The sequence below is a fragment of the Epinephelus fuscoguttatus genome, linkage group LG4 (assembly GCF_011397635.1).
Source record: "Epinephelus fuscoguttatus linkage group LG4, E.fuscoguttatus.final_Chr_v1".
NCBI lineage: Eukaryota > Metazoa > Chordata > Actinopteri > Perciformes > Serranidae > Epinephelus > Epinephelus fuscoguttatus.
In genome coordinates, this window is record NC_064755.1 from 14,820,952 (window position 1) to 14,847,543 (window position 26,592).

A 26,592-nucleotide genomic window follows, 5' to 3' on the forward strand; every position below is an offset into this window, starting at 1 on the left:
ATGAAATATAAGAGCTGTAAGATGTAAAACACAACAAATAGAGCCGTCCATCCAGTCACAGTGACACAAAGATGAGACACAGCTGTTACCCAGTGTTAATAATAATACATTATTTTAGATGGATAACTATATTTTTTTTCTTCAAATAAAACAGTATTATAAAATGGAAGGAATAACAGCTTAAAAAAGCCATATACATAACACCTGACAAAGACTAAATTGCAGACATTTGTCATTAAGTATTTTTTACATTGGTGGAGAAGTTGTTTTGATAATTTTCCTCAAATGTTTCTCTTTCATTTAATTTGGTTTGACGAAATCATTCAAGTACCTTTATAAAATACAAACATATTTTTGTCAGGGATGAAATGATGAAGCCCTACAGTTATTTCCCTCCTTGTCTGTTATCTTTCCACAAAAATAAGAGTCTTTACTACATAATTTTTACTATTAAACTTTTTGTTTACTGTTATATATTGTCTTGCCTTCACACTTTCAGAATTTAGTTATACAACCTGTTTACTTAGGCTCAATTAAAGTATCTTGTTTACATGCCTCCTCTGATTTGTTTCCCTTTTTTTCACCACTGCCAAGTTTGTCCTAATTAGGTCTGAACCACAGAATTTACTTGTTTGTTTAAAAGCAGCCCCTTGAAGGAAGCCTGGGGAGCCTCGCTGCTTTATCTTACACTGACGTCACATCACATCACTGACTCCTGCAGACATGAGAGGGGTCACACAAAGCAGCACACAATCTGTGGAGGGTGTTCGTCAAGAGGATAAGCACTAATTGAAGGTGATGGCGTGAGGCGCTTCAATAGATTAATGCATTGTCTTGCATTGGCCCTCTTGTTTTGTCTGTTTGCATTTCATTACTTTTAGCCTTTCAGCTTCTTTAACGGATTATAGATACATGCCCCATTACTATGGGATGGCATGGCCTGGTTTTATGTCTCTTTCCTCACAGCAGTGTTTATTTAAGCACAAGGGAGAAAAATACATTGATCTGCTGTTATAGTTTATTTTTATCCCTTATGATATGATTTTTATAAATCAACAATGATAAAACTGAGTCCTGTTCAGGAAAAGTGATTTATTTCTAAGAAATGTACAGTATAGAAAATACTCCGTTCCATTTCCAAAATAATCTATGTCAGTCAGATAAGAACATGTAAACGTCACTTAAAAATTAAAACGTACAGGTCTTTTTTTTCAATGCCACCATGCTACTGAGGTAAAAGACGACTGCTTAAAAACAACAAAAACGACATCAAGAAAAAAAAGAAACATACACCACATTTATATTAAAACAAGTCCAAAAATGTACAAAAATTCTTAAAAGAGAAAATAAATATGATTCACATTTAATCACGTCTAAATGGTTTTCACTAGTGCAGAGAGATGACGGCAGAGTAAAAGTGAGAGATGAACGCACACTTCCGATCGTCTGGTGTCTTTTCTACGCACCAGAAACACACGCACACACAACTTCTGTACAGCATAAGACAATTTCACAACCTCAGACCTTTAAAATCAACACTGTCCTTCATACATAAGACAGCACGAGTCGAGTGAACACACAACCTCCAGAGGAGCCCTATTAGGCCCACTAAATATTAAGACAATTCCCTATTTTAACAAAATAGCAAGTCTTGTGTGACACATTTAGAAAATTGTCACAGCTTTTAGCACTTTCCTATTCTGTCATCCTTCCTCAAATATTTCCTTAGAGTACCTCAGTACTAAGGAACATAGTAAACCCTTAATGCTGCCAAACTCTGTGTGGTCTATTACAGACCCTATACTGGAATACTGCCTACTGTGTCTAGCTCAACAACCTTTAGGCAGGAAGGCATGCAATCTGTACAACCAAAGACCAATTCACAGAGTCCCATGTCAGACATGTGTTGTAATATTGTCTATCTTACTCCTTTAAAAAAAATTGAGGATGAAAGTGCTGTCCCGTTAAAAAGATAGTGTACACTTTCAACGATTGCTTCTTTTACAGAACACCTGTCAATGTCAATGGGCACCATAATTTGACACAGCAATCTGTGACTAACCAAGATGGTCATGTATTGTAAGGCCATTTCGTTGTCAGTTCTGTAAGTCTACAAACTAAAAGTGGTGCTAAAATCATCGGCTGGTCGTTAAATGTTGACACACAGGAGTCTGGCAGGGCAGGAGAGGAAGTTGGAGGGACTCAGTAGACGCCATCAACTGGCTAAGATGAGGTAGATTCATTTGCTGCCATCACTAAACTGAACAAGTGGGGCTCATAGGTGCAACATGGATATGATAAGGTGTGGGGTGTGGGACAAAAACCTCCAAAGTCCACATCAGTTGTGATAAAAATACATTGGTTGCACTTAAAAATGTGTCAGAAGAAAGCCCAAATTAACTGTGATGACGAATGGTATGACACCAGATCAACAGGAATGTAGAATAACTCATATTTGATCCATCAACTTTGATGAGAATGAAAAAAGAGGGTTTCATGGGGAAAAGTCCGATTAGTTGGCAGTGCAATAAGCCGCATATTAAGAACAATGAATAAAGACTCTTCAAAGTTCAGTTCTTCACATGAGGTGGATTGATTTGCCACAGTTGCAGTCCCATTTTTCTTATGCTGCTCTTCCTTCAAATAATGCAGAAAAATACCCGTATATAGAAACTGTACACCCTGAGGATACGTTTAATATTGACATGGGGAAGAGGAAGCACTCAAAGAAGTAACCATGCAAAGGGCAGCGCCGTGAACGAACGAAGGAAGTACACATTTTAACGTGGAATGCAACAAATGTCACAGTTGAAAACAACAACGGACTTGATGTGTTTGTTCTGTGTTCTGTGCATTTACCAGCTAGCAGGACGTGTCATTTTAAAATTCCCCCATCTGGGACAAGAGGTAAGGATATATTATCATACATATATGTGTTTGACTAAAAATAAGACTATCCAAGGCCACTCAATTCCAGGATGTCCAGACTAACAAAATCCATAGTGCATGACAGAGTTGGGTACAGTCGGATACGATTTGCCAGTCCCTCTCTGCTAGTCGAAGACATTCTTGACAATGAAGGCAGCTTTGAAAGATGCATATACTGTGTGTTTACTCCACCACTAGAAAAACACTGTTGGGTGGAAATGGACAGTGAATGGGCCTTTTTTTTCAGGACAGTTTAGGCTTCAGACAAATGATCAGTGTTTGTGTCCTTTCACATGCAGCTAATATGCTGTACACACCCTATTATCTACACATTCGCTCATACATTCACAAAGGAAACCAAGGCAATTGCAAGGGGCCTGTGAATTGACTGGGTTAGGGTGACAGTCTCATAGTACCTCCTTTTCTACACCTGAGTTTAAAGATAGGGTTGGAACAGAGAATAGCAGTAAAAACAACAAGAGTCCCTCTTGTCTTCATCACAGTGCTTCTCAGTTCTGTCAGTAGATTAACAGCTCCATCAAGCACTGCAGTCGATGGACAAGATAGGCAGGCTGTGTTCTAGGGCCTTTAATACATTAATATTTCCAATGCTCAAAGAGGAGAGGGTTGTCCAGTGTTGTTGAAGGCAGGGTCCTCTGTGTTGAGCAGGTTGGCCTAGTGGTTAAAAAGGCTGACCTTCTGCTAGTTCAAATGTGCACGTTGGGAAGCAACCATTGTGGTGAAGTCACCTTGAGCAAGACAGTAAATCCCTGCCAGTTCCACAGAGGTTTGTGTGAAGAAGGGCAAGCGAAAAGAGAATTGCTCTCCAGGGCTCAATAAAAGTTCACATTATTATTATCTTAATACCAGCTGCCTGGTTGGATCTTCAAGTTCAGTGGTACGTAACACAAAGCCAAACGTTCTCGTCCAGTGTAAGAAAATTAGTAAGAGATGTACGTGGAGCATCAAGTGTCCCATCTACAGTCAGTATGCCCACATATTCTTCATTTTGGCTCACTGCTTTGTCCAGATGTTCTTTGATAATAACATGCCTGAAAGGAGGAGAAGAACAGTTAGTTGAACATCTACAATTTCAGCACATTTAGGACTGACACAACACTGCAAAAGCTTGACAGCATCATTGTATCATTTTGAAGGTTTGTTCCCTTTGGATATGCATGAATGCCTTCTGGCAGCTTGTTTAAGTTATTAGAAACAGATACCTACGGCACTGTAAAGAAATATTTATGGAAGGATGATAATATAGGAAATTGCTGGAAGCTGTGAGAAAAGGTTTTAACATATAGCGTAATGTGTCAGAATTATTTTTACTCACTCTGATATGGTATGTGTCACACTCCTTGTTTACTGCTAGGGCCGCCTGGGGCAGCCATCATCTGTTGCCTGTGACGGCAAAAAAGAAAAGTTGTAAACATTGTCATTAACACTTAAAAGGTCAGGTTGCCACTGTTGGATCAGCAGTATATGTCAAACTAATTTGAGCTTCATAAAGGTTGTGTTCCTTGTCCTAATAGATAAATCATATCAACACTTAATGGATTTAAGAAGAAACTTTCGGCCCAGAGAAAATACAAAATGTATATCAAATGATAACAGCAGCTTGCAGTTTACAGTTTAGTTTGACTGTGAAACAAACAAAAGCAAGTGTAAAAGTGTGTAGCTCAAAATTAAAATACTGATAAGAGAGAGTAACAATATAACGTAAATGCAAAAGACTGAAACAATCATTTTACCCTGGATGTACGAAGTGTTCTGGTGCCAGGCCTCTCTGCTGAATCATCATGCCCTGGAAGTGCCCAGCAGGCCGGGGGTGTCTGTACATGGCCATGCGTGTCTGACCCGGTGAGTAAGGCAGCTGCTGGGGTCGCTGCAGAGCCTCCATCAGGTGTGGATGAGGTCTTTGGGCGGCATAGTGTCCGGGATCTGGGTACGGGTGGCCAGGGTAAGGGGCTCTGTTGCCATCTCCACGAGTCTGAAACATCATATGGGGTGGAGGAACGCCGCCTCGCTGCATCCCAGGGTGCACGGCACGTGGATCGTACATGAAGCCAGACACCATGTGTGCAGCAGAGGCAGGAGGTTGATGTTGAGGTGGCTGGGTGCTATGACGGCGGGCAGCTGCATTATGGCTGTCGAGGTCCAGGATTTCTTTAGGGCTCTCAGGTCGCTCTGAGCTCTCTGTACGAGCCTGCTTTGCTGGGCTGCCACCACTGCTACATCCGCTGGCCTGCTCCCTGCTTTCACTCTTCCTCTCCTCTGGGCCTCCAGGGTGTGGCCCTACATCTGGCGCAGGGCCAGGGGACATCAAACTAGCACTACTGGAGCCCTCAGAGCCCAGTGGGGACATACTGCTCTCCTTTAACTGACCGTTGCCTCTGGCACTTGCTACAGGTAGGTAGGCGTTGGGCGGCATCGGTTGGCGAGGCTGATAATGAGACCGATGCCACTCCTCTGAAGGATAACTCCCTCTGCTGTTGGCCTGGTTATGGGCTTGAGCTTGTGGATGGGGTTGTGGGTAGTAGTGTTGCTGCTGGAACTGATGAGGTGGGTACATGTTGGGGTGGGCCTGAGGGTGCTGTTGGCCTGACGAGTGGTAGGAGTAGGCAGTCCCTCCCTGCTGGTGGTAGGTGGGGTGTTGAGCATGATTGTGGAGGGGGTTCATGGCCTGGTTGTGATAAGGGTGGTGAGCAGAAGGAGGCATGGGTCGGGTCATCTGTGTCTGGCTGTAGTGTGGATGTGGATGGTTCCCCATGCCATATGGACCCATGGCTCCATTTACCTGGCCTTGGGACTGAGGAGGCATGGCTGGATTGTGAGCGGGTGCTGACCCTCTCTGAGCCTGCATACCTGGGTTACTACCCACCAGCTGGGTTTGATGGTGATTGGGGCTAAAAGCCTGGTGTTTATAAATACCATTTGGAGGCCCAGATTTCATCATGTGCTGTGGAGGAACGGCACTGCCGTCTGTGTCCGGTCTACTAGTAGGCTCACTCGGTCTTTGATCTCCATGGTCCGCTGGGCTAGGCTGGGAGGGTAACAGTGGGGTAGGATGACTGGGTGGCAAAGAGGTGAGAGGAGCTGGCTGAGGAGGTCCAGGCTGGGCTCCTTGTGTGGCACTCTGTGGCATCCCATGCATGGGGCTGCTCTGTGTGGGGCGTTGTGGAGAGATGTTTTGGGAAAGGTGACGAGGGGGTAGTTGCTGTGTACTCTGGGTCATCTGCTGGGGAGAGCTTTGAGGGTGGCATTGGGGAGGGGTACTCTGGCTTGCCTGAGGTTGCTGCTGTTTTTGGATGTTCTGCTGATGTTCACTTGGCCGATGTGCATTCTGCATGTGTGACAAGTTGTTCTCAGACATTGGCTGAGTGGAGCTCTGAGATGCTGAAACATGTAGTGGCGGTACGTTCTGGTGAAGAAGTGCGGGGCTCTGAGCGTTTTGCTGTGGACTGTTCTGTGTATGCTGTGGGTAGTTGGGGTGTTTGGGATCAGTGGAGACGTTGGTACTTGTGTTGACGTGGGATGAAACCGTTGTGGCACTAATGTGATGAATGGGACGGTGGCCATCTCCCTCCTGCTTGTGGCTCTCTGTTGCACTCTGTGGGAGCACTGGTCCAGACGGATTCTCCCGTGATCTTTCCGAGTTAGAGGCCGGGGGACTCTTCATTCCCTCTGCTGGGCCTGTGTGGTGTTCTGTGGGGCTGCGGATGGACGGGTGCTCTTGATTCATTGAAACAGTGTTTTTATGCGATGAATCTTCGTCGGAAATGTTGTTGGCAGCCATTTTGTTCTCTGAAGTTGAGTCTGTTGAAATACAGAATAATGAAAGGAAAGTTAGCATTAAAAGAATAATGGAAAAGACATTAGCACTGATCAACTATTATTATAAGAACAAGATTGAGTTGATATCACTGCATTATACTGTCAAAGAATATAGAAATAAAAAAGACGATGTTTGTGTCACTTTATAATATCTATCCCAACCAATCAAATGAACATTACAAAACAAGCAAATTAAAGATTCACCCATGTCCTGTTTCATTCCTTTAAAATGAGAATGCAAACAAATTGTAAGCTTGCTGGTGAAGCTTACATGATGACATGCCGTCTCTTTTTTCCCCTTAAAGCAACCAGCAAAAAATTCGCTCAACTAATGAATATTCAATTTGCCACTTACTGTGAAAAATAATTAAAATCAAATTGCAAAAAGCCCAGAGAGGAAGGGCAAAGATGGGGGCTGTGCTGATTAAATTGAGACACTGCAGTATAGAAAGAGCACTTGTGTAGGAAAAGGTTAAACTGTGCTTGGGTTCCTTCATGCAGAATATAGACGGCTGGTGAAACACTGAGAGAGAAGGTCAGGTCTACCTTTGGGCTGCATGTCTGTCTGTTGGGGAGGCTGACTGTCTGGCCCATTGTCTCTAGCAGGACGCAGCAGCTGAACCTCAGGGGCAGGGGGAGGCTGCTGAGAGGGGTGAGCTGGGATGTTGCCAATTCCTGATGGGGGCCCGGGCTGCTGAAAGTTGCCCATGTGCTGATGAGGGGCACCAGCAGGGGGTCCAGAAGAGGCTGACAGCTGCTGCAGGGCCAGCATCTCTGGGCTTTCCAGCATGGAAGCCAAGCGTGTCCTGCCAGAGGAGTCTGGATGTGGAACAGGGGGACGCGAGGACATGGGCCCCGGGGAGCTCACCGCTGCAGACATTTGATACTGGGCATTGGGAGGAGGGTGGGGGTATCCAGCAGCTTCCGGCCATGGTTTATGCCCCACTGGAGGAGGGACCCCCCCGTAACTAAAGTTGCGCTGGTTCACCATGTTGGGATCTTGCATGCGCATCCCGTTGGGTCTCTCCTGGTGATTCATACCAGTCCACATGTTGGATAGGCCCATACTGGGAGGCCTCATGCCTGGGTAACTGTGCTGAGGTGGCCCCTCTGGCCCAGGGAATCTGTTGCCCATGGGGTGCATGGTGTGGCCCTCTGGACGGTGGTGGGATGGATACATGCTGGCTTCAGGTGGAGGGCCTGGCTGGAGGCCCATGGGACGTGGGCCCAGAGACGGGCCATGAGTTGGGCCCATGTAGGGGTGCTGCTGCTGGTGTGGAGGCTGCTGCTGGTTAGGATCTGGGACCATGGGATACCTAGGACCCATGTGATGTCCTTCAACCATGCGATGCTAGGGGAAAAGAAATCAAGGTGTTGTGATCAGTGTAAGTGTACATCAGTCCATGTTACCTGCATCAAGTAGACCACACACAGAATAAGGTGGTTCTTCAGTAAAAACTGTAATTTAAACATTATAATTAAGTTTAAAAAGATGTCATTGGGTCTGTATACCTGCATGTTAAAGTTGTGGGGCAAGTGGTTCAAACCGGGATCTCCATGCCTGGGAATGTGACCTGGGTAAGCGAAGCGGGGATCCATGGCCATTCTTTGGCCATACATGTGTGGGCCATGAGGACCAGGGGGACCAGGTGGACCAGGAGGACGACGGACCTGGTAAGATAATAGAGAGAATTCACTATTTAAGTGTTTCTGCTACATTTCTGTGTAAGATAGGTAACAAATTAGGTGCATAGGTTTTTAAAAATGTAGAGGAAAACAAGCAAAGTTATCTTGTGGCTACCTGTTGCCCTGGGTGATACATGCCCCTGATGTCTCCTTGATGAATGTGCTGCTGGCTTGGAGGCAGGCCATGGGGATAAGGGGGACCGTTTGCCCAGTGAAGGGGAGGAGGTGGTCGCGTTGCTTTGCTGTCCTCATCCTCTGACAGCGTGCTGCTCTTGTTCCCTTGGGAGTTTCGCTTACGCTGGACTTGCTCAGTGGCTTTGATCAGGCTTTCAGGTCCCAAATGTTTACTGCTGCCACGATTGCGCTTTTTGTCCTTGCGCTCCTTGTCTTCGTTGTTGATGTGGAATTCCTCGTCTGTGTCGCCATCCTCTGACGGAAAGTGTTTCAATAAGGCCCGGCTAAAACACCGTTCCAGACTCTCTGCCATGATAGTGTACTCTGAGGAAAGGCAGACATTGATATTAGCTAGGCTCATGTGATAAAACACATATAGGTTCTTACACATCTCCTGCACCCCTGTAAACACAGCCACACACATGAAAAACAACACCTGTGGCACATCGACTCATGTACACTTGATAGCTTTTCATCTGCATGCCGAAAGTCACTCCCTCGCTTTCACAAACCAAACACACTCCCACAAACTCCACCTCGCCCCATCTCTTAGTCATTCCCTTACACTCAAACACTACACACCAATATGCATGCCATGTACCCATACACACACACTTGCTCCTCTGTTCTCAGCCCAGCACTGGCCGACTGACCAGGTCAGAGGGCGTAAGTTGACCCCTGCTCCGCCAACCCCTTCCTCCTCCTCCTGCTCCACCCTGGGCCCCCTTACCACTCTCCTCCCCCTGTCCCTGGGGAGAGTATTCAGTTGGATGGATGGCTCCAGACAGGGGGCTTAGGGGCTGGAATGTTTCTCTGGAACTGCAGGGCTCAGATCCCCCTGAGCACTGGAGCACAGCTCAATCACTCCTCATTAATCACTGTCAAGGCTGCCCTGGCCCCGGCCCCAACACAGCACTGAGTCCGGCCCCTTTTCTTTTGCTCTCTCTCCCACTGTCACCCCCTGACTCTCACCCCAAAAATTCATATATGCACGTCTTTCTCACAACACACACACACACACACACACACACACACACACACACACACACACACACACACACACACACAGAAATGGATTTTGAAGCCAAATTCTTTTTGGAGGAAGCAGGCATTTTTGGGTTGGAGCTGGTTTGTGTTTGTGCAACTGTGCTCATTTACCACTGTCTTCTCCATTGTACTCGATGCAGTTCTCAAACATTAGCTTCACGTCGGCAACAAACTCCTCCTTAGCAACGTACTCCCCATCGTTGAGCTTCTTTTCAATGGTGGACAGGTCCATGGGAGTCTGAAAGGATTGGAAGAACGATTAAGTATAACAACTAAACACCTCAAGTAATACAATATTTGTGATTGAACACATTATTTGCGATGTGAACCAAACATATTCAAACACAGTATCACTACTGCTATCACATGCCAGCTGTCATTGTCTTGTATTTAGTACCTGGATGATCTCATGGTAATTCGGGGCATAGGACTCATCCACAGGCTCCAAGAAAGGCCAAGCATCTTTATGGGCTTTCAAGACCTCGAGCACTATAGAGGAGAGATTAGATCAGACATTAGAACACATATTAATACAGACTGAGTTAAGTCAACAACCTCAAGTAACTGCTCAGTAAGCATACCTTTATATAGAGCAGTGTAGTCGTCATCGATTTCATAGCTGAAACGTCAAACATACAACGTGTTAGAAATAATACACCTTGAGTCATTAAGGTAGGAAGTGAAATCTCAAGTCAAATGTAAAAAGCCTCTCACAATGCTTTATTCCTGCGTGTTCTGTGGACAGGAGAAGAAGGCTCCAGATTCAAGAGTTCAGGTGGCAATTCTTTTCCTTGAGACAGCAGCCAGGCCCTTTCCTCACGCATCTTTCGCCTCTTAGCTCGTTCTGAGAGAGAAGGACGAACAGAGGGGGCAATTAGCAGCACAAACAATAAAAAAACATCAGTCTCAGAAGGCTGCAGGCAAACAGTGTTTTAATTGCTTTTTCAGGCTCTTGAGTTACAGTTTAAATTGCACTTGCTGTCCACCGAGGCTGTCAGGAGAGTCAATGAAAACCAGGCCTTGGGAATCAGAGACAGCGGCAGCTCGGATAAGTAGAAAGAGAGAGCGATTCGTCAGCCATCTTTTCTTCGGCCCAGTTGATCAAAAGAGCAGAACAGAGAGAGTGCATATGTATCGCTGCTTTATCTTTTAACATGAGATGCCTGCCTGCCCCCGTGTGGATTAAAGAGGTTCGAGGGAGGATTCCACATATGCAATCCACACAGAGAGCCGGCCAGGTCCTGCTGTTCATCTATAATACATTAATGAGGCTCCTCCACTGAAGCACAATCAGCAGTTCATTAACCCTTGACAGATGACATCAGAGGGGGAGGGGGGAGAAAAAGAGAAGTGATCCTGTGATTAAAGGCCCTGAACATTCCCTCTCACAGTCTCTGTGTACTATACATAAATCACAAAGCTCCGAGTGCTGCTACGCTACAGCACATTTTCAAGCCGAGTAACGAGCCAAACCACAGCAATGGAGATGTGAAAGTCTGTGTGTGTGGGGTGCCCTTCACAATCAATTCTGCCCTTGATCCCTGAGTTGGAAGAAGAGTGCGAAAGCCCCCTACCTGATGCTGACAGGTTGCTGATGAAAGAATGTGAAATTGTTGCTGCTCCTTGATATTTGACTTTTGGCACTGAGCTCCTTTTTATTTTGTAACCTTTCTGCATGTAATCGCAGATGTGCTGCAGTACCTCAGGGATATCGTTTAGATCTTAAAATAAGGGTACTTTGTGCACAAACAGAAGCCGTTCATCTTTCCAGTCATCCTTCTTACCCTCCACGGCTTTGATCTTCTCCATCTTTTCTCTCTGTTGTTCTTCTTGCTGAAGCCTTTCCTCTTCTCGTCGCTGCTCGGCCAGCAGGACCTGCCTGTCCAGCTCTTCATCTTTCCTTTTCTCCTCCTCTGCTATGGCCTTCAGATTGTCCTAAACACATAAACAAAAGCCCATTAGTCCACTCAAGACTTGTGGAAGGACAGCTTGTAATGAATACTAGGAAGCTGAAAGTTAGATAGCTTTAACTATATCAATCCTGTGCATACAACTCCAGGAATAATGTACAGAAGCATTGCACCCAAACCCCCAAATACTTCCGACAAACACCTCATTCCACTGCATGTATGTGCAGTGGAAACCTGTCATAGTGATCACGTCTGTCCAGATCAAATTTGACCAATTTTGTTTTCTTTTTCTTTATCATGCAGATAATTGACGTTTTTATACTTATTACGTGAATATAAAGAAATAAAAAATAGAGTTTCGCTGTTAACTGAATTTCACTGATTGTTTCAAAATACAGTGCTGCTGTTTTATTTCGTGGGCATTATGATTCCACATGAAGAGGGCGGCTTCAACCACAGGTGATTTCCCCAAATGTATTTGCTTTCTGTCTCCATAGCAGCCATGACTGTTTCTCATTGTTTGAGTGCAGTTAGCCTGAGGAACACCAAATTTCACTGCTGCATCTTGTTGGCTTGTTTTTGGCAGTCTGTCATAAGCTTTGAGGAATAATTTTTTTTTTTAAAGATATTTTGGGTGGCATTTTTAGCCTTTATTTGATAGGACAGACAAGTGTGAAAGGGGGAGAGAGAGGGAGTGACATGCAGCAAAGGGCCACAGGCTGGAGTCGAACTCGGGCCGCTGCGGCAACAGCCTTGTACATGGGGCGCCTGCTCTACCACTAAGCCACCGTTGCCTCTTGAGGAATAATTTTTATCGTGAGAATATTACATTCCATTTCCCATCATGATTTCAATGTACATGCAGCACCAGCCTCAAGTAGCCAGCTGGAGGCAGACGGGCAATCGAAAGGCAAAGTATTGCTTTAAAATTAAAATAAATAAATAAATGAATAAAATTACAGTAGTTTTAATGCTGTCTCCGTGTGCTGTCATGTATGAAAAGACCCAAAAATGAATGCTGTAGCTGTGATTGCTATAAGCGGTTTCCAATGTAATGTAAATAAAAAAGCACATAGCATGTCTTGTAAAGAGGCATTGTTAAAACAAAAACAAACTAGCAGATTATGTGTGAAAATTAAAAGTTGTATGATGTGATGAAGGTCTTTTTAGAAACACAGCAATACTGCAATACTATCAAAATAAATACACAGACAGAGACACATACCTCCTCCTCTTGGTTAACGTGTTTTTCAGAGAACCGTTGTGATATGCGAACTGGGGCTGGGTCCAGCAGCTTCTGTTTCTGTTCCCGCTCCTGAAGAAAAATGAAAAATAAGATCAGTTCTGTTTCTTGTAGGCTGTTAAAGGCACAATCCAAATGTAAACGAAGGGGCAATCCTGTCTTTCTTTTAATAAGCCAACTATCAGTGGATGACAAACTTACGTTTATTATTCTAATTTTTAATCTACCATTCCAACTTTATAATTTCTGAATTACATAGGTGGATATCTGTCATTTCTATGGTCAACCAATTACTGATTGAGTCTTCAAGACCATGAGACAGACAGCCACACACAAGCCAACATACTGACAGGCCCTGGGGAGTTGCAGAGGGGCGGTGAGTATTGAGAGGTCACTGGCTCTGCTCTCCCCTCCCCCAAGTCACTCTCCTCCACTTCCTGCATTCCCCCACCTTTCTCTTAGGTTGACAGCTGAGCTTAGTCAGTTTGACAAATACACAACACAGTGATATAACACCAGACAGCCAATCCTGCAACTTTTGAGCATGATATTTTGACTCTCTCACCATGCATCCTGAAAATACAGACTACAATCCACATTTGAATCCACATCAGTGATCCAGATATAGCACACGGGAAAGGAGAGAGGCACCAGCCAACAGAGAGCTCTAAGCAGATCCCTTGAAAGCCTGTCTGTATCAGGGACTGGCCTCTGCAGCTCACGTCAGAGTTCATCAGGGAAGATGGACTGTGAATAACTGTCAGACCGGAGCGGCCGACAGCACTAGGAGGTGCCTCAGTCAGGCTTCTGGTCATCCATAAAACAGCTAGAGGAGGCCTTAAAATGCAGTAGCAGCTGTATGAGGCCTGTGTATGTGTGCAGGTATGGAGGTAAAAGAGGAAGGAAGATGTGGTTTGGGAGTGAGACGCGAATAGGAGAAAAGAAAAAAAGACAGATGTTCATGATCTGATCTATAGTGCCCTCCACAACTCTTCAGTCCCCACTCCATCTCTGCCATGTCTTAGTGTGAAGCACTGGCATATCCTGGGGCTCCACAATTCCTCCCCACATTACCACCAGCACTAAATCCCCCCTCCATCCAGCACACACAAGATAGAGTGCCTCTGGTGTCGACACTTAAGAGAGGTCGAGAGAATCCTGCAGCGCAGCAGAGCTGTCATTCAAGAGGCTCCATCCTGCCTCAAGGTGAGCTCCCGCCCGCTGTCAGTGCCCCATGAAATGGCTGGTGACAGCAGCCTGAGACACGTAGAGAAGAGGATTCAAGAGGCTACACACACTGAAGATTTGACACGCTTGTATGCACGCATACACCCACATGAAGACATACATATATTTATGTCAATTTATGACAAACATTTGCTGGTTTCAGCTGCTTTAATGCGTAGAGTGGCTGTTTTTCTGTTTTTGTATTGTTTTGAATTGAATGGTTTGAGATTTTGGACTATTGGTGAAACAAAACCAGCAATTTGAAGACATTTGGGCTCTGAAGGTTTAAAGTAGTTATGAATTTTACAATATCTTTATACTAACTAGAAAATAACACCTAGCCAGATTAGAAGGTTAGCACGGTAAATTGAGCCTAAAGCCAGATTTTTCTGTCCTACAAGGGTCGATCTCTTCTAGATCGCCATAGTAACTTATGCTACACACCTAACCTGGTCTGGACCAGTTTCTGTTCAGAGTTTAAGCTTGAAATCAGCCAAAATGTACCTTTTACAGCTTCTCCAAGTAGCGTCCCTCTATTGTAAATGTCACAGCTGAGGGAAACATTACAACTGCACTTAATCCAACTCATGTAATCTTACATTAGTAATGCCACTGAATAATGCTGTGTAGTTACATTAGCGCTTGCTATAAGTATTGCGTTGTGTTTTTTTTGTTCCACAGAACCTACAGTATATTAGTGATGTGGAAATATTAATCTGAGCAAAAATATTGTTTTGTATTATTTGCAAGGTTGTTCTTGCCGCTACTGAACTACTGAATGTGTAGTAGTGTTCTCTGGTCCATTTGCGAACACTGGCTCTAAAAGAAACCTTTCATAAAACCCCCATGAAACATTATACCTTAATGGTTCACTATATTATTAATCAGTGAGGCATTTACTTGCATATGAAATGCAGTATTAATCCCATCAAACCATACCATAACATCACCACATTAGATTATGTTTTTCTGCTTGGTCCTGATTTGCTCAAGTCCATTTTATGCTGCTGGTGTATTACAGTTAAACATTGATTAGAACATGGATTAGTCTATTGGTATTTATCACAGACCATATTCAATCAATACAACTCATTTTACGCTGATTTGACCAAAATCTAAAATGATTTCCACGTATAATTTATTATGGGATACTGTCAGTATACGTAAATGGAGATCTTGAGTATAACGTTTAAATCTGCTGAGTCAAGTTTAAGCTGCAGAATGTGCAGCTGTCATGTTGGAAATAAACGGAGAGGTAAAATAAATAAACTTGTAAATTTACACAATTAGTAATTTTCCTCTCTCCCACTCCCCCGCAGGATCTTTTACTACATTATGATCTCCAGCTGTGTGACATCAGTGGGATTTATTTGCACATAAGAAGAACATCAGATGAGTGCACTTCCTTTAATGAGACTTTAATTGAGTGTTCTTTGCACAAAGTATAATTAGAGCTTTTTTTCCACACTGTGACCAAGTGTGCTAGAGGCCATGTAAAGTTCTGTTCTGTTTAATATAAATCTGTCTCTTAAAGTCTCACACACTTACAAAAATTCACCAAAAAATTCTCCAAGATGCTCCACTGACCAGCCCAAATCCAAAGGTACTGCAAGAGAGTCCTTTTGAATGCCATATATAATGTGAGTATGACAGTCAATGAAGGATAAGACTACATTCACCAACTGACTATTTGTGAGAAGTGACTGACCGTTCAGCCAACATCAAACTGTCAGCAGGATCCTTTACTTCACTGCTGATGATGATGGTGACAGGCTGCGAGGGTTTCTATATTAACAGCCAGTGCAGGTTATACGTCATTGGAGTAGAAAGAGCCTAACCATCATCTTTATATAAATAGGTAGGATACAAACAGGGACCCACTTAAGCTTTGACTAGCTGTACCATCCAGTAACTGAAATAAATTCCACTGGAAACTACTGAAATTCGTTGGAAGGAAAATTGAGTGGGTAGTGTTGTCTTTGACTCATGCTTGCTGTGAACAGAGCGAAACATATCTCTGTAATCTCCCCCTGAGGTACTTACAGCAACACACATTCCAAGAAGATGTGACAGGCAAATGAGCACGACCCAAGGTATGGCCAAGCCCAGCAGGACTACGACAGAACTTGTGCCCTCATTCTACCAAAGACGCACGAGATCATAGCTCTCCACAGTCAAGCTCAAGTTAAAGGCCTGGGGCAGACTTCATTACCAAGGAGGTGTGCAGAACTAAGGGCAAGCACAGACCAGCTTCCCTTCACTTCACCTCTCCTGCAGCTGAGCTGGCCCAGCTAAAGTGTCCGGGATCATGAATGAAACTCTTGGAGGAGGACAGCCATCTGTGTCAGAACATGAAAGCGCCTGAATGGAGACTGGGGGAGATTGCTTAACTCTTCAAGCTCCATTACTCAATCTTCACTGGGGCTGCCAGTGCTAAAAAGTCATACGTATAGGGACTAAAATTAACATTAATTTAAAATGAAGCTATCACTTGAATTACAGCCTCACACTCGTATGCCTCAACCAACCAGCCAAGTTGCAGTTTACATCCATGTCTGTCCTGAGTCATATAGTATATGTAGTCAAGACTTTGAATTGATTTAATAAGGCACTAAGTGTATTTTTTTTTGGCAAAGTGGAAATTATCATGATATTGGTGTGAATAATTTCCAGTGACAAACATGCTGTCTTCACTGGAGCATTTTTACAGAGGAGGACTGACACAGAGCTTTGTCACATGGTGCAACGACAGTCACCTGAAACTCAATATCAGCAAAACCAATGATCTTTTGGTGGAGAAACAATCACCACAGTTTAAAAATGGACACTGAAGATTAGTGTTACCCGTTCAGCATCAGACCAAATGTCTCTCCTTGTGTTCCTGAGTTATGGACCGACACATAACCCAAAAACATAATGCCTCCGACCACGGCTGTCACCGGCATGGAGTTTTTTTTGTACTACCAATGGAGGGCTTTCAAGTCTAACATGGGGTTAATATTAAGATAAAATGAGAAAAGTTCCCATTAAGCTTGATAGATACTGCCACCATCACAACTGTCAGTATGTTGGCTGTTTGTGACAAACACTCCAGGATAGGAAGCAAAAATTAAATCAGCATTTTTAGATGCTAACAGCAACACATCTGGCATGGTTGCAATTGCCGTTTATGAGCTGGTATTCATTCATATTGCTCTGGGTAGCCTCTGAACCTCTCAACCCAGACTCCATAATGTTCTGCTGTAATTGGGACTAATAGTAGCAGTGTCTCTCTGGTGTCTGACCTTGTGCTCAATCATGCTGCTGATCTCAGGCAGGAAGTTCTGGCTGATGACACGGTAGAGGTGGCGGTCCTGTGGGGAGGTTTTGTCCTTGATGCTTTCTGCCAGACTGACCCATTGTTCCTCTGTATCACACACAAGGGACCAAGCGCCTCGCTTTCGGCCTGGTGGAAGCAAAGAGGAGAGACGTTGGCTTATTGATTCTGGGGAAGACATGTGGAGACAATTAAATCAGTGAAACTGGTAGTCAAAACTTAAATGAAGCACAAATACACAGATTCCTCGATGTAGTCAAAATACAAATGTAATTGCTTAAATTCATGAGCTCTCACCTGCGCTGGGGCTGAGATCTTCGATCCCATTTTCTGTCTTCACTTCTGGCACTTCATTTTCCACCTCACTGAAAGGTAAAAGAAAATAAAAGATTAATAGACATAACACATTGCTACAAAGGACGGAGTCATTTCAAACATGCTGCAGTTGCAATAGTTTAAATCTAAGAGCAACTCCCCCACAATGAATTTATGTTTCCACTATTGGGCTTTTTGGATGTTACATTTGATTACTCTGTATTGCATCTATAATATTTTCCATGATCTACATTCTCCCACAGAGCTAATAAAATTTGTGTTATACACTTGTAATCAAAATATAATTTGAAAATGTATGGCCAAGAAATGCTTAATTTATTAATCACTTAGTACATGTCAGATCGAGCAGGCTACAGGTCAGTCAACAACTGACTGAGAGCAAAGGAAATAATTACACAAGTCTTCAAAAACTCAAATCATGTTTACTTTTCCAGAACAGCTCCTACAACTTTTGCACACAAAGACCACGTGGCAAACAGCCGTAGCATCTGTTCTGTCAGATTAATGCAGGTTTTCTTTTGGCATAACAAGTACATCTGTGCAACAGCTGCCAAACTGCACATGTGTGCATTTCTCTGCTACACACTGTTGGCACTGACAACAAACATAACAGTTTTTACTCACCTTAGCTGAGGGTCTTCCAGTTTTTTCTTCTTTGGTGGTCTTCCCCTTTTCTTTTTCTCTGGTAACGTCAGCTCAGCGGTTTCACTGCTGGAAAAACAGCACTAGGTAAAAGAGAGGTCTTCCCAATTACAGCCTTTTAACCAGAGTAATTAGCAACCGGAGACCTCTATAATTAACCCTTAACAGGCCTGTAAACTAGGGTCAAACTACTACTGAAATAACACACTTACCACGTGCACTAGTTAACCACTGAGAGTATGACCAGTGACGCAACAGATATTCTTGGTGCACTGAGACAGAGACAGAAGACACACAATGCCCAGTGGTATTTACCTGATCTTCTCTGCTTTCCTCTTGACTGGCTCCTCTTTGTACATACGAGTGCCATAAAAGTACCAGTAGAGGGCTCCATTTCCATCCTGCCCCAGCGGCTCCACTCTCAGGCTGTCTGCCTCCAGTCCCTGATGGGGGGTGGCGGAAATTACATTTCTTATATCATGTGTAACGCTGTGTTTTTAAATCATCACTTGGTGATGTCATTCAGTCCTTTGAGCCTTCAAGGCTGTGAATCATACGCAGACGTGAAGCGCTTTCAGTATCTTCCTGAGTGCGTTCATAAATTGAATCTAATAAATAATTTCAAAAAAATCTTATCTCATGAGAAATCTTCAAAAAATATTAGAAGGAAATGATAAATTGACGGACAGCGCAGAGGTAAAACTGTCAGGTTGTTATTAGTTGCACCTTAGTTCATTCCTGAATATATGTTGAGCTGCTGTTATCTTTGTCAGGTGTAATAAAAAGCTACATTACTTGTAAATTCACTTAGATTGTAAGCATTCTGTTACACATGTAGGTGTAAATATAAATCTTGCAGCTCCTTTTCAGGCCACAGTAAAACACTCTAGTGTTATTAAATGATTAAAAGAATGAAGATGTATGGTGCTTTCAAATTCACCAACCCCCTTTGTGTTAGAGTGTGCTATACACCATGTACAAAAACGTGGTTCGAAACCAGAAACCCTAATGTATTACACGTATACACACACACACTCAATCCATTTAACTACTTCGACTGTAAAAGGTAAAAGCTAATTACAGTAGCAGGTTTTTTCACATACTAACCATACAGTGTAAATAAGACACAATACTTACAGGCTAACAGGCTAGATAGGTCATAACTTTGTGGTTGACTAATGTAGCTTCACTGGTATCCTGGTATCATTGCTCACAAGCACAGAGCTTTGATGTCAGTTCAGTTATCAGAAAAAATAAACTGTTTTTACGGATCCTCACGGACGTATACCTTCAGCAGGTCAAAGACATCGGCAGCATCCAGACGGTAGTCGCACAGCCGGTGCAGCAGCTCCACCTGAGTGCGGGGAGGGAGATTCTCAAAGGGACCCTCTCGAAGTGGGTTGGGCTTCCCTTCTTCCAGCTCCCACCTGTAGCTGATGATGTCGTCCAGGTAACTGCTAAATGCCTGGGGGCTGAAGGGCAGAGTAAAAGAACGGAGGAGAGGCAGAGAGTGAGTGCGGCAGGTGCTGTACGTTTCTAAAGACCACATAAAAGGCAAAACTTAGAACACTGTGAAACAATGTCAACACCTACAAAATCTACTGAGACACAAATATTGTCAGGTTATTTGGGTACACATGGGAGCACAGCAAATTCATTAGAAATCTTTTTTGACTTTGCATAATCTGAAGAATCAGCCACTCTGGTGAAGAATCTCTTTCATTTTATTGCTAGTATGGAAAGTTTTGATGGAGCAGTGCTTCACTTTGTCACATGTCTTATGTATTTCCTACGTGTGACTTTTTCCTTGTTCTGTTTGGGTAGGTTTATTCACTGTAAAGTAATTTGAAACACGTCTGTTAGGCTATATAAATAAAGCTGACTTCAAATTAAAGATTTAAGATCCCATTTAATTAAAGCCCCTGAAAAATTCATTTATGTTTGATTCACTTCTCTGACTGTTGTGACTTGTTATGACACTTATACCAAATAATAAAAGCAAAAACCAGACAGAAGGTTTTTTTGGTCCACTGAGATCTGTCAGTTTGGATAAATGCAACCAATTCAGTTGCAAATGCTGTGTGCACATTGTCAAGCCAACACACCCTATCTCAATATCAACTAGCGTCCTTTTGTGATGCACATCTTAGGAAACAAACAAAGTTCAAACTACCTTAGCGGCTGCTGAGAAAGAGGAGGTGGGGCTGGAAAAAAAAAGACTCTGTTTCTTTGAATAGGAGTGGGGTTGTATCTCTGATAAATAAATGTTGGTTCCGGTTCAGGTCTTGCCGATTAATCTGTACCTTTCAGTTCCAACTCAGATGAACAGAACAAGGGCTTGGGGCAGGGGTGAGCATCTATGCAACGGCGCAGAGAAAGAGCGACAGAAAAAAAAATGGCTTATCTTGAAAGAGCAGTGTGCACTTTTCACACAGCTGCAGCCCACCCCCCAGCCCACTCCTCCTCACTACCCCATCTCTCTCCTACTTTCTGTCCCTCGTTCTCCCCAGCATCCTCCCTCCCTCCTTTCCCCCGCTCCGGCAGAGCGTTTAACACGTGCGGATGAAAAGGGCAGCTCTGTGAAAGGCCAGTGCTGAGCAGCCACCCCCAGGATGCCAGCGCCTGTCCAGTCCAATAAAGCAGGTTGTCCTCCTCTTACCGGTTGCCTGGGTGGAAAAACTGGATCATTCCTGCCTCTCTGCTTATCGCTTCACTGGTACCACTATGCTACTTTCTAATGATGGCTGGGGTAGGAGGTGTGTGAAGGCTGGAGGGGGAAGCCCCATGAGAGATTAAACATATTTGTGGATTTGAATAAAAACCTCAGCTACTCACTTTCTCCCATCATTTGATTAGAGAGGAGAGAAAAGTTTCAGTGGTTCTAGTTGTTTTCCTATATTGCTGTAGCAGCACAGCATGATTTCACCAGAGTTTAAGTCACCATATGGTGAGTAAATTCTGACTCCTCAGCGACTCATTTTGTCGGTGACTCAGACTTCCTGTGAAGGCTCTTGGGTGCTATGACTAATTTGAAGTAGATGGAAATACTGCTTTTATCTTGGCTGATACACATCAATCTAAAAAAAGTGCATTGATTATTTTCCACTGTGCCTTTGATGTTTTGTTTAAAAATCGCATGAGGTGCATTCACTGTTCTCGGTCTGACAAGGTTGAGACCTAAAATTGGGTTTGTGAAACAGAATTCAAAAATACGAGTCAAAGGCTTTGAGCAAAGTAAACCGTAGGGTGCAGGTCATCCGTTAGAAGGCATGCTGACCAATAAACTCTTATAGCCAGATCTTTTCTGAGGCCACTCTAACAAAGTTGAAACATTGCCAGACTACCTTTTTCAGTTATTTTATGAATGACAGAGTCAAGCACGATATGACAAACTAATATGGCAACAATTAGCTTTATTTGTTTGTAGAGTTTATATTTTTCAAAGTAAGATTAAGTGCTTTTTTGGAATAGACAAACAACAACAAAAGTGTCATATTAATATCATATAGGTACATTCTGAGTGATTCTTTGTCCTATTGGCGAGAACACTAAATGGTTGAATCCTGCTTTGTCAGCTTACTTACTGACAATATCCACCTATTTTCCTTACTGCATTGAAACCAGACTATGGTCCAAAACTCAGGTATGTATAGACTGAACTGTGCCTTTCGTACCTCGATATTGCTTGCTTACAACTTCTCCTTAGGCCCTGACTCAAAACTTCATCCATCTGTTGTGGATGCCATTGAATTAAAAAAAAAAAGCCCTTAAAAAATACTTCACCTGCAAAAGGACCATTTGTATATCAGTTGCTCACCACATGTTCACTTGAACATGCCTTTATGGTGAACAGAGGATCCAAAAAAGGCAAATGAACTGAAGTGAAGTAAACAGGGACTGTGTTTAACAGCAGCAAAACTACATAGAAACTTCCATTTACAAACTCTCACACAACTCCTGCAGCGTACTCCAAGTCTCATTTATCCAGTCGTATGCTCAGTACTTCCCAACAAACATATGCTTTTTTACTAAAACATTACAATTAGAACTTGTGCGTCTGAGCTCATACGCACATATATGCTCAGGCGTGCTCAGGATGGGCTACTTGTAGGAAGAAGTGTTTTATAATTGTGAAGTTTTAGCAAACATGCATGTGTTTGGGTAGCACTGAGCATACAACTGGACAAATGAGACTTGAATTATACCACACGCGATGTGCTGTTGTAAAACATGGTCCCAAATGACTGTAATGTATCAACAATTTTTCAAGAATCTTTGCCTTTTTGGATCCTCTGTTCACCACGGAGGCACGTGACAAATATAAAAATGTTCATTTTGAGGGACTAGTATTCTTTCAAGCTGCAGTGACATTGGTTTCTACAGCCTTTGCCAATGTACCAGATTCTCATTCTATACTTACGTGATATCATTGCGCTGGTAGCATCCCTGCAAGAGACATGCAATGAGGTCCCCGAGGAAGTCCAAGTCCTGCTCTGACAGGGCTTTCTCCAGCTCCTGGATAAACAAGACAAAGAAGACAGTAGGGTCAATGCTAACTGAAAGAATTCTTCAGGGGTTTTTTTTTGGTGGACAAAGAAGGGATACAAAAGGTATGAATGTACAGATACAATCTAAATGTTGCCACAGCTCAGCTGCTAAATGGTTGAGCCAGAGGAGTTTCACAGGATGCCTCTTTTAATAAGGTAAAAGCATTATGAGTGAAATACAGGTGATTCTGGTCCATAAACGACTGTCAGTCAATATAAGAGAAAGGAGAAGGCAGTGTCCTAGCTATGAGATGATGTATCAAAAGAATAAAAAGACTAAGACATTATATTAATGAGCTCTCAGTATACATGGCAGAGTTGGTATCAGTGTAAGGTAAGCTGGCAGAGACAGACAGCAGGAGGGATGGTTGGAATTTGCAACTTGTCTTATTAGGGCTTCTTAGTTTGCCAGTGGTTGCTTGGCTGGAGCCGAGGTTCAAGTTCAGCCATGACCCCTCTCCTGCCTGGCATTGTGTTTCAGCCATTGAGGTTTTATGAAGCGGCAGTAACCGGCAGAGCAAACTCTAAAAGACCTGAAAGCACCAAGGAGAGATGGGAGGCAGCAGGGGCCTTGAGCTGCAACACAGCCATGCCCCCTCCTCTACTTTGCTGACCAACCAAGGCACAGCACCCCACACGGCTTCCCAGCATGCACTGCTTTCCCCAGTGATACCCAAAAGCTCTGGAGTAGAACATGAGAGGAGAGAAAGAGGGAACAGGAGGCTGAGAGGGCAGAAATGCAAATGCAAAGTGCTCCGTCAGCCAAGTGTCCATTTCACTTAAAGCCCCCTTTTGCAGGATGCAAACAAGCCCCTTCAGGCTGAGGCCCAACAGTTGCTCTTCAGAAAAAGAACATGACTGCCCGCAGCTGACCACTCTTTACCCCTCCAAGTCCTTGCTCTCACACTAACAACAGATTTGTCTTTCTCTGTCCCACATAAACATTCGCAAAAGTACTACTGCAGGTTCAAGAGGTTAAAAAATGGTCCAAATTATTTCAAGGACACGGAGGCACATTTAATTATTGTGCGCTCACTTGTCTCTCCCCAGTCTGCCTCTCTCTAGAGGAACCTGGTTGAGCTCAGGGGTCACCAAAGGTCAGTGTACACACCTCCCGGCCATGAAGAAAGACGGAAGCCAGGAGCCAACAAGTCAGCACGATGAAAAACGGAGGAGGAGGAGGAGGAGGAGGAGGAGGAGGAGGAGGAAGAGGAGGAGGAGGGGACAGACAGAAGGGAGGTTGAACAAAAAAAAAGAAAGTTGAAAAACAGGATAAGATTAATCTTTCTGCTAAGGTCTACAGTAGCTGCTTCTGACTGCAGCTACTACAGAGACACACCAGGAGAGTGAGTTTGATGACAGGAGATAAAAAACACCTTTGTCTCATCATGACTCAAAGACAGTTCATTAAGTTTTATGAGCATATTCTAATGACCATTTTAAAAGTCTATTCATCAACGTGCTCACAGTGGCCAGTGTGACAGAGTCGAATGGATTTTAAGAATAATTCAACAACAAGACATAAGCAGGAGGACCTGAGGATACGAAAATGGTGAGAGCACATGAGACGAGGCCAGGAGCACACAAGATGGTATTTTAAATCTTAAGATAGGACATCTCACATTTTCCAAACACAGGTCCTGTCTTGCCATGATAAGTGTCGTGTTCTGTCAAACAATGACACGGAAACTGGCTGACATGTTTGTGCCTTCATACATTCAGAGTAAAGATAAAAAAAGATTAAAAGAAACATACAATTTGGTCACGCTGACGGTTGGGTGGTCGATACAAACTGTTTTAGATACCACTGATTAAGATTCAGGCTACATCCACAACAGAAATAATCTCCATCCATACTAGCATCTCTGAGAACACATATCACATGTCCGTTCAGGTAAACTGGGCATGCAAAGCTGCTGTAAACAGGAAGTAGACTGTGTACTCTGTAGTTGGTTGCTGGGCAACAGAAAATGACACAGAGGAAGAACATGAAAGGGGAAAAGCAAGACCATAGATGTCTTTCCTTGGACCGCCGACGAGGTGGAACTGTTAATGAAAGTAAAGCAGTAACAGTAAGGCAATGTGTGAGGCGGAAGAGATATTGTTTGATTGTTGCAAAGCAAATATGGCGACATATTAGAGAGGTACCAGGAGCATTATCCATCGCCAGAGGAAGCTATAGCAATGGCAAAGAAATAACTTTAACCACACAAGCAGGATGGAATCACAAAAAGTATGGAGGCTTGGCTGTGATGTTCTGGCCTGACATGTTGTGACTGATAAAACCAAGGTTGGAAATTATCACCAGTCACCAGCCAAATGCTAGTATACAAGTGGCTTTGCCTCAATCACCAGCCAAAGAAAAAAAAACAAACAAACAAAAAAAAAACAATGGTCATCTATTGAGTGGCTGGTAGATTTTGGGAATCCATCAGCCACAGTGGCAGGTGGACAATAAAGTTAATTTCCAAATCTGGATAAGACCCAATTGGGAACCAAACGTGATGTCTGCATCATCATTTTCAAAAGTCTCCATTTTAGGGGTTTGAATATGCCAGAGTGGTGTAGACTCTAGGTGTAAATGAGGCAATAGTTATGTATTTTAAGCATGTTGGTGTAGATGTAGCTTCAGACAGCTGCTGAACTATTACTTGTGTACACTTTGACTTGTGTGACAAATCACCTCCTTCTACATCTCACACTACAAGAGCAACATTGACCATCATAAACACTCTGGATCTGGACGTCCTGCACTGAAAAGACAGAAGATAACAGAAATGATGTGTGCTGTCCCTCTCACACTAATATGAGCTGCAATACTGCTAAGGATATCGGTCATGTGCTGTTTTCTTGTTTGGTTGGCATACCAGCCTAAACTGTATCAAGCCTACATCAAGGGAGGCAGAGCTTTGACAACAAAGAGACTGATTAAACAGTTGCTCAAGCAACTGCATGTGTCATGACTTGTCTAAATGTATGTATGTTATCCAGCCGCAGAACTATATCATAGCCATGAGCTCTGATCATTAAAGGATAGAAAGATAGTGTGTGTATAGTGTGTGTGCACACACATGTGCTTAGGATGCCGAGAGATCCTGTGTCACGCTCCTTTCCACTTCCTGGTTCCCTGTCAGGCAGCCTCTGGGCCAGAGTGAGCCCATCCATCAGAGACAGACTGCACTTTGATCACACTTCGCCAAAGCTGGGGGCCAGGGCCAGGGGAAGAGTTGAGTACAGCACAGCAGAGTGGAGAGCTTGCTCCAGCCCGTGGATTAACACCACCCTGCTCCACCTTTGAAGTGCCATACTACATCTCAGATGGCAGAGGGACGGGGAATTAATGTGGTGTGTGTGCCCTTTCTTCAGCCATCCATCCAGCTGGCCAATCCCTTGTGGCCGGGCGCTAACAAACACTCATCTTGATGAAGGGCTGCGAGGGACACTCGGCTGCAGCTGGACATGTCCTGTGGGAACCTTTCTCCTCCATCAGCACACACATACACACACACACAAAAACTAGTGGCCAAACTAATACGCTACAAGGACGCAACCCACAACCCTTGGCAAACAGAGTCAACAACAAACAGAAAACACACTTCTACTGACATTCATTTATACACGTGCCCCAACAAAATAAACACAGTGCAGTACTTTGGCTGCTTCACATTAATGATCAATGGGACTCAAAGATAAGAGAGC

General features: G+C 43.7%; 1 protein-coding gene across 4 annotated transcripts in view; it reads right to left on the bottom strand.

Moving 5' to 3' along the window:
• Positions 1-1,085: 1,085 nt before the first annotated feature.
• Positions 1,086-26,592, bottom strand: part of LOC125887001 (cat eye syndrome critical region protein 2) — a 46,136-nt gene continuing 20,629 nt past the window's right edge. The window contains exons 2-19 of one of the 4 annotated variants that reach the window (XM_049573444.1): positions 22,767-22,861; positions 19,635-19,818; positions 18,662-18,789; positions 18,329-18,412; positions 17,666-17,733; positions 17,337-17,497; positions 12,808-12,897; positions 11,457-11,607; positions 10,387-10,516; positions 10,254-10,291; positions 10,070-10,161; positions 9,784-9,910; positions 8,567-8,949; positions 8,278-8,436; positions 7,312-8,116; positions 4,683-6,747; positions 4,265-4,332; positions 1,086-3,980 (exon numbers count right to left, since the gene is read on the bottom strand). In XM_049573444.1, coding sequence (XP_049429401.1) covers positions 4,281-4,332; positions 4,683-6,747; positions 7,312-8,116; positions 8,278-8,436; positions 8,567-8,949; positions 9,784-9,910; positions 10,070-10,161; positions 10,254-10,291; positions 10,387-10,516; positions 11,457-11,607; positions 12,808-12,897; positions 17,337-17,497; positions 17,666-17,733; positions 18,329-18,412; positions 18,662-18,789; positions 19,635-19,818; positions 22,767-22,861 — 4,812 coding nt within the window. In that variant the 3' untranslated portion in view covers positions 1,086-3,980; positions 4,265-4,280. Of the gene's footprint in view, positions 3,981-4,264; positions 4,333-4,682; positions 6,748-7,311; positions 8,117-8,277; positions 8,437-8,566; positions 8,950-9,783; positions 9,911-10,069; positions 10,162-10,253; positions 10,292-10,386; positions 10,517-11,456; positions 11,608-12,807; positions 12,898-17,336; positions 17,537-17,665; positions 17,734-18,328; positions 18,416-18,661; positions 18,790-19,634; positions 19,819-22,766; positions 22,862-26,592 lie in introns of all 4 variants that reach the window. The other 3 variants (XM_049573442.1, XM_049573441.1, XM_049573443.1) reach the window with 3 other exon arrangements.